The sequence below is a fragment of the Silurus aristotelis genome (genome assembly GCF_946808225.1).
Source record: "Silurus aristotelis genome assembly, contig: scaffold_200, whole genome shotgun sequence".
Classification (NCBI taxonomy): Eukaryota; Metazoa; Chordata; class Actinopteri; order Siluriformes; family Siluridae; genus Silurus; species Silurus aristotelis.
The window spans coordinates 1-15000 of record NW_028149051.1 but is presented as its reverse complement, the minus strand read 5'-3'; the positions used below and the strand labels follow the sequence as shown (position 1 = coordinate 15000).

Genomic DNA, 15000 nt, shown 5'->3' with positions numbered 1-15000 from the left:
GTGTGTGTGTGTGTGTGTGTGTGTGTGTGTGTGTGTGTGTGTGTGTGTGTTCAGAGGGAAAAGACAGTGAGTGGTGTTGGGAGGCCGGTGGTGTTTGCTCCTGTACGTGTCACATTTACACACTTCCTCTTTATGTAAATACAAACATGTTTAATAACTGTTAAACTGACAAACATGTGTGTGTGCGTGTGTGTGTGTGCGTGTGTGTGTGTGTGCGTGTGTGTGTGCGTGTGTGTGTGCGCGCACACAGTGCACTCATCAGCAGCCATGTCCCAAACTACTGAAGCAGCCAATCACACCCTGTAACTTCCTGCAGCCATACTTCCCACTTCCTTTGTCTGGGGTCAGTCTTATTATTATTATTTTTATTATTATTATGATTATCATTATTAACTATTGTTGGACTGCATCAAGGATCGGCTCTGAGCCCTTTCCTGTTTGCAGTGGTGATGGACAGGTTGAAGGACGAGGTCAGACAGGAGTCTCCCTGGACTATGATGTTTGTGGATGATATTGTGATTTGTGGTGAGAGTAGAGAGCAGGTGGAGAAGAGCCTGGAGAGGTGGAGGCACATGCTGGAGAGAAGGGGAATGAAAGTCAGTAGGAGTAAGACAGAGTACATGTGTGTGAATGAGAGGGAGGGCAGTGGAGTGATGCGGTTGCAGGGAGTAGAGGTGGAGAAGGTGGAGGAGTTCAGGTACCTGGGGTCAACAGTGCAGAGTAATGGAGAGTGTGTTAGAGAAGTGAAGAAAAGAGTGCAGGCAGGGTGGAGTGGGTGGAGAAGAGTGATAGCAGGAGTGATTAGTGATAGAAGAGTATCTGTGAGAGTGAAAGGGAAAGTTTATAGGACTGTGGTGAGACCTGAGATGTTGTATGGATTAGAGACAGTGGCATTGAGTAAAAGACAGGAGGTGGAGCTGGAGGTAGCAGAGCTGAAGATGTTGAGATGTTTGTTGGGAGTGACGACGAAGGACAGGATTAGAAATGAGTTTATTAGAGGGACAGTGCATGTGAGACGTTTTGGAGACAAGGTGAGGGAGGTGAGATTGAGATGGTTTGGACATGTACAGAGGAGGGACATGGGGTATATCAGTAGGAGAATGCTGAGGATGGAGCCACCAGGAAGGAGGAAAAGAAGAAGAACAAGGAGGAGGTTTATGGATGTGGTGAGGGAAGACATGCAGGTAGTTGGGTTGAAAGAGCCAGCTGTAGCGGACAGGGGGTGTGAAAACGGATGGTCGGCTGTGGCGCCCCCTAATGGGAGAAGCTGAAAAAAGATTATTATTAACTATTGTATTTTAAATTTAGTTGTATAAGTGTGTGTGTGTGTGTGTGTGTTTAGAACAGTGACCCTGTACAGGAGCGATTCAGTTACTTGGTGTTGTCGCGGACGGCGCTTCAGGAGTCTGAGGCAGTGCAGTGGAGCAGAATCGTTTCTCCTCTCAGCAGACGAGCGAGACATGTGCAGTGTACCATCTGCTGCTCCAACGCACAACTCCAACACCTAGCCTTTACAGCAAAGCATCATGGGAGGTACAGTACAGTGTGTGTGTCCCATACACACACAGAGTTTAATGACGTATAAAATAATAGATGATGTGTGTTTATAGAGACTCGTACCGCTGCGCTCGCAGCAGTGACTGGGGAGACCGACTGAACACCATCCTCACCGACACACACACGGAGACACGCAGAGACAAAAAAGACGGAGTAGTGAACGAGAGAAACACACTCAGAAACACAGAGCAGTGAACAAGAGAAACACACAAATAAACTTCTCCGCTTCCTGTCAGATGTGCTGAAGACCTGGGTCTGCTGGTTCCTGATGAGTTCTGATGGTCTGTAGTGGTAAAGAAAGCAGGACATGTCTGCTGGAAAACACTGAGCTCAGAACCCATTGATTCTGAAGTATATCGAGACAATGGTCATGAATTACCCAGAATGCTTTGCACTAAACATGGTGGATGAAGCGGTTTATTAACTTTTGCAAATAAAAGCCCATGTTTCAAGAATTTAGCATGTTTGGATTTTATTACACTTAATAGCACGTCTTGAATTCAGGGTTAGCGCATTTTTTTTTTTATACTTTAAAAATAGAACATTCAGAGTTTCTTATTCATGTTTTTTTTTTACTAAACAGCTGAAAAGAAAGGAAAGAAATGAGCAAGATAACTAGATGACTATCTGTATGCTAGCTGGGTAAACAGTCAGCTAGTCATGCTGCTAGTTAGTTATATGGCTAACCACGTTGCAACTAAACCGGTCTGCATGAAAGCTGACTATTCTCTGTTAATTAGCATGCTAACCCATTAACAAACAAGCTAGCTATCCGATTAGCTAGCAGGTTAGCAATTCAGACAGTTTTCAGAAGTGTTCTCTAGCGTGTGATAATCTGCCGCAGTGCTGAGGTTAAATCCGGATACTGGAACTGAAATCCCGACTCCAGAGTTCTCTTCGGAACAGCTCTTTGGCCCTGCGTCAGGATAGCAGCTCTCTCATGGCCCAGTGTGGCTCTCAAGAGCGACTCGGGAACAGGAAGTAGCGTGGGCCGTTTCAGGACATAACCCAGCGCTTGCGTGAACTCGAGATTGGTGTTTAGAGCCGGAGCCACTCCATGAAACACCTGCGGCTGAGATGAAGCGGGAACGTGGGCCGGGTCGAGAGAGTGAGCGATTATTCCGGCTAAATCCGAGACGTGAATCCACGGAAAGGGCTGATTTCCCGATCCCAACGTTCCTCCCAAACCGAGCCAGAATGGAGTCAGCATCTGCTTTATCGCACCACCGCCTCGGCCCAGAACCACACCTGCAAAGCACATCCACAGTCTCACAAACAGGACTTATATAGCGGGAAGGGGAAAGGGGGGGTTAAGGGAGACTGGGGGGTTGTTAGGGGTGACGGGGGTCACCTGATCTGATTACGATTTGTTTGGTGTGTAATGATGCGTTTTCAGAAAGTCGTCCTGCTTCTTCCCATTCTTTCACCAGCTGAGACCAAAGGTCAAAGGTTGTCGACTCACTGTCCTCTGTGTACGGAGTCTCCGTATTCGCTCTGTAACATGCTGAGAACCACGCACAAACAGTCACAGACTTGTACAACACACTTTTTAGATCAGTTTGCAGAGACTCTAATATTCACCCCTAAGTTGGGTCTTGTTCAGTTTCCCCTCAGCTTTGAGAAGAGAAGACCAGAGTAAAGCAACATTCCAAAATGTTAAGTGTCACATGATTTCCGTATAAATGATCTGCCACATGACGGAGAAAGAGGATGAAGAAAACTCTGAACATCAAACTACCAACCTGAACTTTCATCAGACCAGAAAACTTTTTCTTATAGAATCTGCAGACAGGATTTCAGCTGTGAGGGGGTAAATACTTATACACACTACACACCCGGCTCATTCCAATATCAACACTATCAATAATCAATATCAAAAATACAGAGAGACACAGACTGAGAGTGAGACAGACAGACAGACACCCAGACTGTGAGAAAAAGAGACTGAAAGACAGACAGACCGAGGCCGGTGATGAGGATCCAGCAACGAGGAGGAGTTTGCGTGGATGTAATGGAGTGAGTTATAGTCTTGGTGGTCTTGAGTCGACTGTTAAACACGTCAAACCTGTAACTCTTGTTCCAGCTGCACGCACACACACACACACACACACACACACACACACACACACCTCATTTTTACATGTTTATTTATAAACAGAATAAATTATGTATACAATTTTTATCAGGTTTCCTGAAGGCTTTCAAAAAATTATTTAATTCTTATTATTGTGTGTCTAGTGTTTTTAGTGTCAATACTTTTGTGTGTGTGTGTGTGTGTGTGTGTGTGTGTGTGTGTGTGTGTGTGTCTCACCGTCTCAGTGGGTTTAAGATGTTTTCTCCAGCAAGATTCACTACAGCATCACACACAGGAAGACCAACTGACTCCAGATCAGTCTTTAAAAAAATACAATATTATATATACACACACACACACACACACACACACACACAGTTTATATACTCAAACCTAAAACCAAACATGTTAATATTTATAATTACTGAACAGACAGACAAACAGAGTGCATGGCTCAATGTTAATAAATAAATAATTAATCAAGGAATTGTTAATAATCGTGATTCTGACCCATGTGATCCGGCCCGGACCAGGCTGTCGTGAAATAATGGTGACCTCGTGACCTTTGACCTTTAGGAGTTTCATGAGTTCATGGCCGATGAACCCTGACCCTCCTCCTGAGAGCAAACAGAGAAACGAGAATAATAAGTGTGTGTCCATGTTTGATTTAGTGAGAATGAGTGTGTGTGTGTGTGTGTGTGTGTGTTTGAGTGTGAACACAGGATGAAGATGATTCTATCTGTTCTCAGCACAAAGTCAGGAGAATGAAAGAAGTCTAGGGTTAGGGTTAGGGTCCCCAGGATGAAACAGTTCCCGACAGGAATTCAGGTTTTCTCCACAGGAACTATAATTTCAGTAGAACTGAGACGAAGGACTTGGGGTTTGATCTCAACACAATGAACCAATCCAGGAGCAGGAAACGCAGGCGGCGTCAACATACCAACCAATCACAGCGCCAGGGGCGGGATCTGCACCAGTCCGGGGAGTAGAGGTAAATAAAGATACGCAGACGCCTCGGAAATGTGAACAGAGCAGAGCAGAACAGTCTAACCCTGATATCTACACACTAATCCCAGCACGAACACAACTCACCGACCAAAACTCTCATTTCTGCTCACAAAGATGAGGAAATAATCCGAATCCTTCTGATGTCCTGGTTCACTCAGCACCTTCTAATAGTGATGAGTCGTTTATAAATGATTCGTTCATTTTAAACGATTCTTAAATGTGAATCAGAAGAACGAGTCGTGATTCATTAATTTTCTAATGGACGCGCATGCGCAAAGCATCGCAAAATCTCTTCTAGTCCGAGTCGTTCGTTCTTTTATCACGTGACTCCCATATACGCTATGCAGATATATATTCAGATATAATCAGTGGTGGATGAAGAACACAAACTATGTATTTGAGTTAAAGTAGAGACACTAGGTAAGATATGACTCCAGTAAAAGTAAAACTGCTTCCGTTACACTTTCACTTGAGTAAAAGTACAAACGTTTTTGTCTTCAAAAGTATCCAAAGTACTATGATTTATTATAATTATAATGTTCCTATTGTAATTTTTTTAACACAAGACTCTTTACTTAATCAACTAATTTAATACTTTTATTTGCATCATCATGCACTCACACTTTATGTACATTACTGAACTGTCATTTAATCTGTATTCCTATTTAATACTCGTACTGTCTCTATCGTCTCACAGTGTCTGTTTTGTCTCGTACAGTCTAAGCTGAATATATAGTGTTATTTATGTCTGTACTTTGAGAGTACTAACAGCTGGAACCAAATTCCTTGTGTGTGTGTCACACATTAACCCACTCAATAAACCTGATTCTGATTCTGATTTGTCATCTATTATTCAAATTAAGATTCCGCTCTCCTCACTCACGTGATGTCACTCCAGGTCTTGTCTTGTCATATATTCATACATACAGGGTGGGTGTAACCAGGCATTAAAAATTCAGTAATAAAGTCCATATTTCTAATACAAATATATTGGAACAAACTGTGCATGTACTTTATTACATAAGAAATATTACATCTTTAAATTTCAACATAGGCACTTCTGAAGAAAGTCATTTGGGATATTGCTGAGAACCTCCTGAGTAGGTGCCTTCAAGTCCTACACTTTTGTGCAAAAATGTGTGTGTTTGTGTGTGTCTGTGTTTGAGAAAGAGAGAGAGAGAGAGAGAGAGAGAGAGAGAGAGAGAGAGAGAGAGAGAGAGAGAGAGAGAATACCAATAACCAAGAGAAGTTTTTGTTTGATCGTTTGTTTTGGTCTCCATCTCTTAGATAGATGAGATTGATGGCATGAAAAAGTAACCAGAGTCGAAAGGAAACCACTACAGAACAAATCCAGTCCCAGTTTCACTCTCACTAAAAGATTATGGTGAATATTACACTTCTTCACTTAGGCAACATTTTGTATCATACAGTGAGGAAAATAAGTATTTGAACACGCTGCTATTTTGCAAGTTCTCCCACTTAGAAATCATGGAGGGGTCTGAAATTGTCATCGTAGGTGCATGTCCACTGTGAGAGACATAATCTAAAAGAAAAATCCAGAAATCACAATATATGATTTTTAAACTATTTATTTGTATGATACAGCTGCAAATAAGTATTTGAACACCTGTCTATCAGCTAGAATTCTGACCCTCAAAGACCTGTTAGTCTGCCTTTAAAATCTCCACCTCCACTACATTTATTATCCTAAATTAGATGCACCTGTTTGAGGTCGTTAGCTGCATAAAGACACCTGTCCACCCCATACAATCAGTAAGAATCCAACTACTAACATGGCCAAGACCAAAGAGCTGTCCAAAGACACTAGAGACAAAATTGTACACCTCCACAAGGCTGGAAAGAGCTACGGGGAAATTGCCAAGCAGCTTGGTGAAAAAAGGTCCACTGTTGGAGCAATCATTAGAAAATGGAAGAAGCTAAACATGACTGTCAATCTCCCTCGGACTGGGGCTCCATGCAAGATCTCACATCGTGGGGTCTCAATGATCCTCAGGAAGGTGAGAAATCAGCCCAGAACTACACGGGAGGAGCTGGTCAATGACCTGAAAAGAGCTGGGACCACCGTTTCCAAGGTTACTGTTGGTAATACACTAAGACATCATGGTTTGAAATCATGCATGGCACGGAAGGTTCCCCTGCTTAAACCAGCACATGTCCAGGCACGTCTTAAGTTTGCCAATGACCATTTGGATGATCCAGAGGAGTCATGCGAGAAAGTCATGTGGTCAGATGAGACCAAAATAGAACTTTTGGGTCATAATTCCACTAAACGTGTTTGGAGGAAGAAGAATGATGAGTACCATCCCAAGAACACCATCCCTACTGTGAAGCATGGGGGTGATAGCATCATGCTTTGGGGGTGTTTTTCTGCACATGGGACAGGGTGACTGCACTGTAGTAAGGAGAGGATGACCGGGGCCATTTATTGCGAGATTTTGGGTAACAACCTCCTTCCCTCAGTTAGAGCATTGAAGATGGGTCGAGGCTGGGTCTTCCAACATGACAATGACCCGAAGCACACAGCCAGGATAACCAAGGAGTGGTTCTGTAACAAGCATATCAAGGTTCTGGCGTGGCCTATCCAGTCTCCAGACCTAAACCCAATAGAGAATCTTTGGAGGGAGCTCAAACTCGTGTTTCTCAGTGACAGGCCAGAAACCTGACTGATCTAGAGAAGATCTGTGTGGAGGAGTGGGCCAAAATCCCTCCTGCAGTGTGTGTAAACCTGGTGAAAAACTACAGGAAACGTTTAACTTCTGTAATTGCAAACAAAGGCTCCTGTACCAAATATTAACATTGACTTTCTCAGGTGTTCAAATACTTATTTGCAGCTGTATCATACAAATAAATAGTTTAAAAAAATCATACATTGTGATTTCTGGATTTTTTTTTAGATTATGTCTCTCACAGTGGACATGCACCTACGATGACAATTTCAGACCCTCCATGATTTCTAAGTGGGAGAACTTGCAAAATAGCAGCGTGTTCAAATACTTATTTTCCTCACTGTATATATATATATATATATATATATATATATATATATATATAGGTATAACATTATTACACTATAACACTGAGTGGTGAAGTGAAGAACACTGATGATCTTCATCATGGCATGTAAGTGGGTTGATTTATTTAATAGGCAGCAGGTGAACATTTTGTCTTCAAAGTTGATGTTAGAAGCAGGAAAAATGTGTGAACGTCTTGATTTTTTATGCAAAATAATTGAACTGAAAAGTAACTCGCATTCCTTTTTTTAAAAAGTAACTCAGATATTATTGTGTACATTTATAAAGTAACGCGCTACTTTACTCGTTACTCCAGAAAAGTCATATTATTAGGTAACGCACGTTACTTGTAACGCGTTACCCCCAACACTGTATATATTATGTGTGATATATATATACACACACACAGTAATACCTCGTTACTCGTTGGCTGCAGAACACGTCAAATTCGGTTCACGTCACATTATGGTCTCGTCACGTGCTCGGAACTCGACACACGACGCAGTGAAATTCGTGAGCGTTTCAGTCTCACAGTAAAACAGATGCACCAGAGTCTCGTGTTAGGACTTGAACAGTTTCAGCACTCGTTCCAGAACTAATTACAGACGAGTACCGAGGTTTTATTGGTTGGTGTATGTAGATGTGTTGGAGATCTGCTTATTGAAAATGTAACATTTTATTTTATTTCTGATCAAAGAAACTGAAAGATTCCTTCTGATCTTTCTCATTTTTCTCATTTCTCATTTTTCTCATTTCTTATTTTGATGAACGAGATTCAAAGAACCAAGTCACTAAAATAATCCGATCTTCCCATCACCACCATCACCACCTTCACCACCACCACCTGGTTTAATTCACATTGCGCCTGAGAAGGATCCGTAGGCTTTATAATGTGATTTATCATCAGGGGTCCCCAAACCTTTTTCTGTGAGGGCCACATAATTATTCCTGTCTTTTTTTATATTCTGTACCAGAATATAACACGGGCCGGAGTGACTAGCAGTGTTATTGTGGAGATTTTATTATGATTTTAATGTATTCATTTTGCCTCATAATGCTAAATCAGTTTATTAATATGTTCTACACGTACAGTCACTTTTCAAGAGATATATTACCTATTAAAAGAGCATTATTACTATCATATGACATTTTTTCATATTCATTGCTACTAAAACATTTACTTACTCATGCAGGTGGGTGACTAACAAATTATTAGGATACATTAATAACTAGAGGTCGACTGATGGCTGGGGTGGATCCTATTTAATGTATACTGGATAATAAACTAATAAAAACTCCATGTAAAGAAACATCGGGTGGTTGGACTTGGCTTGGCAATGGTGTGACAGACGTGGAGAGACAGTAGGGGTACAAACGCAGGCTTTATTAGAGGGTTACCAAACACACAGAGTCAACACTGACAAACAGGAATATTCAAGAATAGACAATGGGCTAATCTGATAAAAAAAATACAGGCAATAGTTGAGACAGGCAGCAAACAAACATAAACGTGGTAAACAGTCCTGGGTCAAACACGTGGAAAACAATTGAGCATTGAACATGGAACCTAGCAGACGTGGCAAAACAAACCATGGACCATAAAGTGTGTGTAAGTGTGTTCATGCCAGCACATGTCTGCTGGCATGAACAAACAAACAACTCGTTAGAACTTTAATACACAGCAAAGTTTATGAGTTTGTGTGTCCCATATATAGTCCTCCTGTAAGGAACAGGGAGGAGTTTGTAATCAGTTCCCAGACAGCGGCTTCTGGAAACTGTAGTCCAAATAAGACACAGACTTGGTAGCAGTGGTGCACTCTAGTGGTGAGTGGGAGGAATGATAGCTCAGATACGTGACAGTAAAATAGTACTGAAAAAAAAAACATGAAAATGTGCTGAAAGGAAATATATGTGAATATATAATTATAAAAAAGAATAAATTATAAACTATAATTTTAATATAGCGCTCTCTGTGCAGCATGCAGTCTCATCTTGTCAAAATAAACAGCACATGGCGTCAGTGATTAGCTCTTATAATGATAGTGGACCGGAAGCCAGAAAAACTTTCGGTATGGATTTTTGCAGATAGACACTAACTCTAGCGATCAACTACTGGTGCCTCGACCTCTATTTATAACTAATTAATACATTTACATTAGTGGCATTTAGCAGACGCTCTTGTCCAGAGCGACATACAAGAGTGGTAATAACTTGCTTTGTAGGGTTATCAAATGTAATCTACAATAATCTAAATGTAATCTACAAATTAATAACAAAGAGATTCACAACAAATCAACCTTTATTCAGTCATAAATAAAGACAGAGATGTTCCACTGAGGTGTGTGTCACCGTTAAAGCTCAACCCCAGCTCTGAGCTCTACACAGGTTTCACACCGGGTCAAATTTATATTATTATTATTATTATTATTATTAATATTATTTATTAAAAAAAAGACAAAAGCCTGCTTAAATTCTCGACACAAGCAGTGAGTGTGTTTGGAGTTGGAGACAGAATCACTGCAATGCAGCATCATTCTGGGTTTGGAATATTATTGCATAGAGAAAGCGGTCATTTGATGAAATATATGTGTATAGAGGACATTTTTGTGTAACAGTCGGTCTGTTAGCTCCGGTCGGTGTTGTTTCCACAGGAGTCGCAGTTCTTCAGCGCGAGCACCGTTACTCCCGCTTTGCTCGCTTTGCGCTGAATTCGTAGCGTTGCAGTGTTGAACTCCAGCGATGTGCCCTCAAACAGCCTGGCCATGAAGGAAAGTCCGTCTGCACGAATGTACGAGCGTCCTGCTAGCGCGTACAGCACGGGGTTAGCACAGCTACTAATGAAGGCCAGGGAGGAGGTGGCGGGTCGATACCTTGAAAGGTTATTTTCCAACCTGCATGAAGAAAAACAACAAGTCCAGAGATTATGCCCCCCGTCATGTGACTTCCAGTTAGTGCCAGTGATGTAGTAAGAATACAAAACTCTCACATTGTTTTCAGTGAAGAATTCGCTGGAGAGCATGCAGACACCACCTGGCAGAAACCACAATCATTCGGGCATATTGAACTCACAAGAACCATACATCAATCATTAATCAAATAGCAATACACTGATCCACAAGTTCTGATCCTCCATGCAGTGTTTGGGGATCAGTGTTTAAGGATCAGTGTTGAGGGATTAGTGTTTGAGGATCAGTGTTGAGGGATCAGTGTTGAGGGATTAGTGTTTGAGGATCAGTGTTGAGGGATCAGTGTTGAGGGATCAGTGTTTGAGGATTAGTGTTTGAGATTTAGTGTTGAGGGATTAGTGTTTGAGTATCAGTGTTTGAGGATCAGCGTTGAGGGATCAGTGTTTGAGGATCAGTGTTGAGGGATTAGTGTTTGAGGATCAGTGTTTGAGGGATCAGTGTTGAGGGATTAGTGTTTGAGGATCAGTGTTGAGGGATCAGTGTTAAGCGATTAGTGTTTGAGGATCAGTGTTGAGGGATCAGTGTTTGAGGATTAGTGTTTGAGAATCAGTGTTGAGGGATTAGTGTTTGAGTATCAGTGTTTGAGTATCAGTGTTTGAGGATCAGTGTTGAGGGATCAGTGTTTGAGTATCAGTGTTGAGGGATTAGTGTTTAAGGATCAGTGTTGAGGGATCAGTGTTTGAGGATCAGTGTTGAGGGATCAGTGTTTGAGTATCAGTGTTTGAGTATCAGTGTTGAGGGATCAGTGTTTGAGGATTAGTGTTTGAGAATCAGTGTTGAGGGATCAGTGTTTGAGTATCAGTGTTGAGGGATTAGTGTTTGAGTATCAGTGTTTGAGTATCAGTGTTTGAGGATCAGTGTTGAGGGATCAGTGTTTGAGTATCAGTGTTGAGGGATTCGTGTTTAAGGATCAGTGTTGAGGGATCAGTGTTTGAGGATCAGTGTTGAGGGATCAGTGTTTGAGTATCAGTGTTGAGGGATTCGTGTTTAAGGATCAGTGTTGAGGGATCAGTGTTTGAGGATCAGTGTTGAGGGATCAGTGTTTGAGTATCAGTGTTGAGGGATTAGTGATTGAGGATCAGTGTTGAGGGATCAGTGTTGAGGGATCAGTGTTGTCTGAGTTTGGGAGCAGTATGTAATCCAGAGTGTTCAAGTGTGTATGAAGGTGATGGTTCTCACCTGCATGATGTTGATGATGTGATATGGCAGCCAGAACACAGCAAATGTAATGATGATAGCAAGGATGAGCTTCTCACTGCGAACTCGTCTCTGAAATCGTGTCTGTCTCAGACGGCGAAGAATACACACATAACTACTGACTATGATTGCGTACGGGAGCAGGAATCCCACCAACGTCTCCAGGCTCATGTGGAACACCTCCTGTTCTCCATAAAAACACACCATATCATTTATACTTCCTGTTTAAAACATTCTTCCCTTCTGTCTCATGTTTACTTGATATCAGATCATTTATTCGCTGTTACTGCGGAGGATCCGCTGTGGCGACCCCTAATGGGAGAAGCCGAAAGAAAGTTTTTTATTCGCTGTTACTGAAGTAAAAGTCTGTTTTATTATTATTTTAACTGAAAGGAAGCATGTCCACAGTATTAACAGTATTAACACGTGAGTGTGTTGTGTTGCTGAAGCGCAGTGAAGGTGCAGTATTATAGTGTGTAGTATTAATAAAGCATGTATAAGGGTTAGTAGTATTAGTAAGAGGTGTGTAGTATTTTACAGTACTGTGTTTATTACTGTTCTACTATACTGTTACTGTCCCATTGCTATACTCTGGTTTTGCAGTAACAGTGAGAAATACGTACATATTTGGGAGCCGTGTGATTGTGTAAGCACAGCAGGCGATTGTTGTCCTCCTGTTTCTGGTCCCTGAATATCAGCGCGGGAATGGCGAGTGTGAATACAAGTATCCAAAGTATGATAAGGATGCTCAGCATGTTCCTCCTGCGTGTGAACACACGAGCACCTTGAGGTCGTAGCACAGTCATCAGGCGGTGAACGCTCATCAATGTGATGAGCATGATGGAGGCGTACATGTTAGTGTTGCACAGATAGAACAGCAGCTTGCACATGGAACGTCCAAACACCCACGTCTGCTTGGCCAGGTACACAATGAAGAACACTGTGAGGCACATGATGGCACCATCAGCACATGCTAGGTTCAGGATGATCAGCGTGGTGACCGAGCGCTTACGGGCACGTGCCAGGATGCTCCATATGATGAAGAGGTTTCCTGGGACGCCTAGGAGGAAGACGAGGGCGAGGATAAAGGCTCCAATAGCAAAGGAGACTGTGAAGTCTTTTGGGGTATTTTCATGAAGGAAAAAGATTGTAGTATTTTCTACATTCATTGGAGACGCCTGAAGAGGAGGAGAAAACAGAGTGCATTTATTTTATTGTTTCAGTAAAAACTGATCATCACCATCTTGAGAGGATTTTAACAGCACAGGATAAACAACAGAGAGAATGACATAATGACCACAACACAAGTCCAAACACACACACACACACACACACACACACACACACACTCACACACACTCGCACACACTCAAAATCACACACTCATACACACACACACACACACGCACACTTACACACACACTCACACACACTCACACACTTACACACACACTCACACACTCATACACACACACACACTCACACACACACTCACACACACTTACACACAAACACACACTCGCACACACTCAAACTCACACTCATACACACACACAAACTCACACACACTCACACACTCATACACACACACACACACACACACACACACTCACACACACACACACACACACAGACACTTACACTTACACACACTCATACATGTGTGTATGTGTGTGTGTGTGTGTCAAAAATCAAAAAATCAAAATCAAATTTTATTCATCACATACACATACATACAGGGTACGACATGTAGTGAAATGTTTTGTGTGTGTGCGCGTGTGTGTGCGCGCGTGTGTGTGCATGTGTGTGTGTGTGTGCTTGTGTGCTTGTGTGTGTGTGTGTGTGCGTGCGTGTGTGTGCGTGCATGTGTTTGTGCGTGTGTGTGTGCGTGCGTGCGTGCGTGTGTGTGGTGTGTGTGCTTGTGTGCATGCGTGTGCGTGCGTGAGTGTGTGTGTGTGTGCGTGTGTGCGTGTATGTGTTCAGTAGAAAGGTGCGGCATAGATGATGGTGACGAGTTAGAACTTGTTGTTTTTCCACACTGCGCTCATGTTGTTCTGACAGAGAGGAGAAGATTGAACTCGACTCAGAAAAAAGTGGAATGAATGTGCTTCAGAAGAAGTTTACACTCATGTGATGGTTATAAAGAAGTGCTGAGTGTTGGGGATTAGTTTACCAACCTCTCGATCTCAACATCTTACTTCTCTGTTCTAAACAATCCATGTTGTGGGGTGTTCAGAGGAAACACAAGATTACAGCTCCACAACCTCGGGTGAGTTTTGAGGTTTTGTGTGAGTCCCACAAATGTAAATCTAGTTGTTATACTCCTGCACTATGGAGAACATCCTGAGTGTGATCTTCACCTGCTGGGTTTAGACCTGGACCACCCACAACCACCAACCTTTTTATTATTTAATCTTACAAAACACAGATAAAGTATTGAGGATTGATGAGATAAAGAGATGAGGTGGTGAGAAGGTGAGGAGATGAGGTGAGGTGAGGAGATGATGAGGAGGAGATAAGGTGAGGTAAGGAGGTGAGTGATGAGGAAATTAGGAGGTGAGGTGATGAGGTGGTGAGGTGTTGAGAAGGTGAGGAATGAGGTAAGGAGTAGATGAGAAGGTGAGATGATGAGAAGGTGATGAGGATATGAAAAGATGAGAAAGTGAGGATGTGGTAAGGAGATGAGTGATGAGGTAATTAGGATATGAGGAGGTGAGGTGATGAGGAGGTGATGAGGATATGATAAGATGAGGAGGTGAGGTGAGGAGGTGGTGAGGAGATGAGTGATGATGAGGTGAGTTGATGAGCATATGAGAAGATGAGAAGGTGAGGTGAGGAGAGATGAGGTGGGTTTGCTGGAAGTTTTGAAGCACAAGCTGTAACTCATTGACTCTTTATAGTTTGATTTGTGTGAAATTAATGAACATGATGTGAAAATGTAGGAAAGTGAGAGTCAGATGGATAGAAAATGGACAGAGGATGAAGTAAGGAGGAGAAGAAGAGAATACTCACTGACGGATGATTTGGAGTGCTAAAGTTTCCTCACAGGATCGCGAGTAATAAATGTCTGTTTCCTCCTTCTTTCTTTTTTTTTTGTCTTTCTTTCGTTTTCCTCTCTGACTCTCACTATTTCACTCTCTCTCTATCTCTCTCTCCTTCTATGTGT

At 42.2% G+C, this 15000-nt stretch overlaps 3 protein-coding genes across 7 annotated transcripts in view; 1 reads left to right on the top strand and 2 right to left on the bottom strand.

Annotated features, from left to right (window-relative positions):
• The window catches only part of mettl17 (methyltransferase like 17), a 7294-nt gene extending 5282 nt beyond the window's left edge, over positions 1-2012 (top strand). For all 3 annotated transcript variants that reach the window (XM_083570882.1, XM_083570883.1, XM_083570884.1), the window contains exons 11-14: positions 55-102; positions 251-343; positions 1343-1533; positions 1611-2012. In XM_083570882.1, coding sequence (XP_083427008.1) covers positions 55-102; positions 251-343; positions 1343-1533; positions 1611-1752 — 474 coding nt within the window. In that variant the 3' untranslated portion in view covers positions 1753-2012. The remainder of the gene's footprint in view (positions 1-54; positions 103-250; positions 344-1342; positions 1534-1610) is intronic.
• Positions 2013-2279: 267 nt separating this feature from the next.
• Positions 2280-4897, bottom strand: sdr39u1 (short chain dehydrogenase/reductase family 39U, member 1). The gene is made up of 6 exons (XM_083570885.1): positions 4724-4897; positions 4142-4248; positions 3869-3951; positions 3519-3640; positions 2909-3061; positions 2280-2805 (listed from the first exon to the last, which is right to left on the bottom strand). The coding sequence occupies exons 1-6, from the start codon at positions 4737-4739 to the stop codon at positions 2378-2380; spliced, it is 909 nt and encodes a 302-aa protein (XP_083427011.1). The 5' UTR covers positions 4740-4897; the 3' UTR covers positions 2280-2377.
• Positions 4898-9034: 4137 nt separating this feature from the next.
• Positions 9035-15000, bottom strand: ltb4r2b (leukotriene B4 receptor 2b). 3 transcript variants are annotated; one of them, XR_014532571.1, is made up of 6 exons: positions 14847-15000; positions 12458-13012; positions 11817-12017; positions 10658-10701; positions 10006-10562; positions 9035-9734 (listed from the first exon to the last, which is right to left on the bottom strand). XR_014532571.1 is itself a non-coding variant. In XM_083570880.1 (5 exons), the coding sequence occupies exons 2-5, from the start codon at positions 13001-13003 to the stop codon at positions 10295-10297; spliced, it is 1059 nt and encodes a 352-aa protein (XP_083427006.1). In that variant the 5' UTR covers positions 13004-13012; positions 14847-15000; the 3' UTR covers positions 9035-10294. The 3 variants fall into 3 exon arrangements, 2 of the variants coding, with proteins under 2 accessions (XP_083427006.1, XP_083427007.1); XM_083570880.1 differs by having other exon boundaries at positions 9035-10562; XM_083570881.1 differs by having other exon boundaries at positions 9035-10562; positions 14851-14903.

Bases quoted from the DNA above. Each gene is read 5' to 3' on its own strand.
- sdr39u1 (XM_083570885.1), bottom strand. The intron at 3,641-3,868 runs GTGAGACACACA...GTGTGCGTGCAG, and splicing joins ATCTTAAACCCACTGAGACG to CTGGAACAAGAGTTACAGGT. The intron at 2,806-2,908 runs GTGACCCCCGTC...TGTGCTTTGCAG, and splicing joins ACAAATCGTAATCAGATCAG to GTGTGGTTCTGGGCCGAGGC.
- ltb4r2b (XM_083570880.1), bottom strand. From the start codon at position 13,003: ATGAATGTAGAAAATACTACAATCTTTTTCCTTCATGAAAATACCCCA. The intron at 10,702-11,816 runs GTGAGAACCATC...GGTTTCTGCCAG, and splicing joins ACATCATCAACATCATGCAG to GTGGTGTCTGCATGCTCTCC. The intron at 10,563-10,657 runs GTGAGAGTTTTG...TTCTTCATGCAG, and splicing joins AATTCTTCACTGAAAACAAT to GTTGGAAAATAACCTTTCAA.